Raw genomic sequence first — 818 nt, forward strand, 5'->3', positions numbered from 1 at the left:
AATTTGACAATGAAGCTTTGCTAATAGTCCACGTGCGTTATATAAATACTAATGAAGAAATTACTGAAGAGTTTCTATTTGCTGAACAACTGAAAATTGACACAAAAGGTTCTACAATTTTTAAGGTTGTTAAAGACTTTTTAATGCCAAAAAATTCCTCTTACAAATATTCCTCACAAATAAATTCCTCTCACAAGCTGATGGAGCACTAGCTATGATTAGTCGTCGCCGTGGATTTATAGCACATTTAAAAGAAGCACTTCCAAGTATCTTTACAATTCACTGTATTCTTCACTTAGCTGCAAAACATCTTAGAGGTAGACTACATAATACTTTGGATGATATTATTAAAGCAGTGAATAAAATAAAAGCCCAGTCATTGAATACTTTTCGGGAACTTTGCCATGAAATGAAGAAGAATTTGAGTGTCTTTTGCTTCACACTGAGGTTAGATGAAACTTCAAATGGAAACTGTTTGCGACGCTTTGATGATCTACGATACTGTTTTGGAATTTCTTAATTCACGTGATGAGAACACGTGTAATGTTCTAGAAAAGGGAAAGGTTGACATCGCATACCTTTCCGATTTTTTCACCAAATTAGCTGAGGTTAACATCAAATTGCAGGGAAACAACATGAATCTTATTAAAGCAAAGGGATTTTTAATGCTTTTATCAGCAAATTAATTCTACAAGCAGAATATCGCAAGACGAGACTTTCTGCAGTTTCCAAGTCTACAAATAATAGATGATGATTTAATATTAGATACAGATTTTGGTTTATTGTTTCCATCTTTTGACACTGAAAGAAGACTTGAT

The 818-nt window shown here is 33.1% G+C and overlaps 1 protein-coding gene across 1 annotated transcript; it reads left to right on the forward strand.

Annotated features, from left to right (window-relative positions):
- Window positions 1-214: 214 nt before the first annotated feature.
- LOC150104649 (SCAN domain-containing protein 3-like) lies at window positions 215-520 on the forward strand. Its single transcript, XM_090395601.1, has one exon. The coding sequence runs from the start codon at window positions 215-217 to the stop codon at window positions 518-520; it is 306 nt and encodes a 101-aa protein (XP_090251727.1).
- Window positions 521-818: the final 298 nt, after the last annotated feature.

This window comes from Typopeltis vanoorti, chromosome 7, assembly GCF_054136105.1.
Source record: "Typopeltis vanoorti isolate ZY-2024b chromosome 7, IOZ_Tvanoo_1.0, whole genome shotgun sequence".
Taxonomy (NCBI): Eukaryota; Metazoa; Arthropoda; class Arachnida; order Uropygi; family Thelyphonidae; genus Typopeltis; species Typopeltis vanoorti.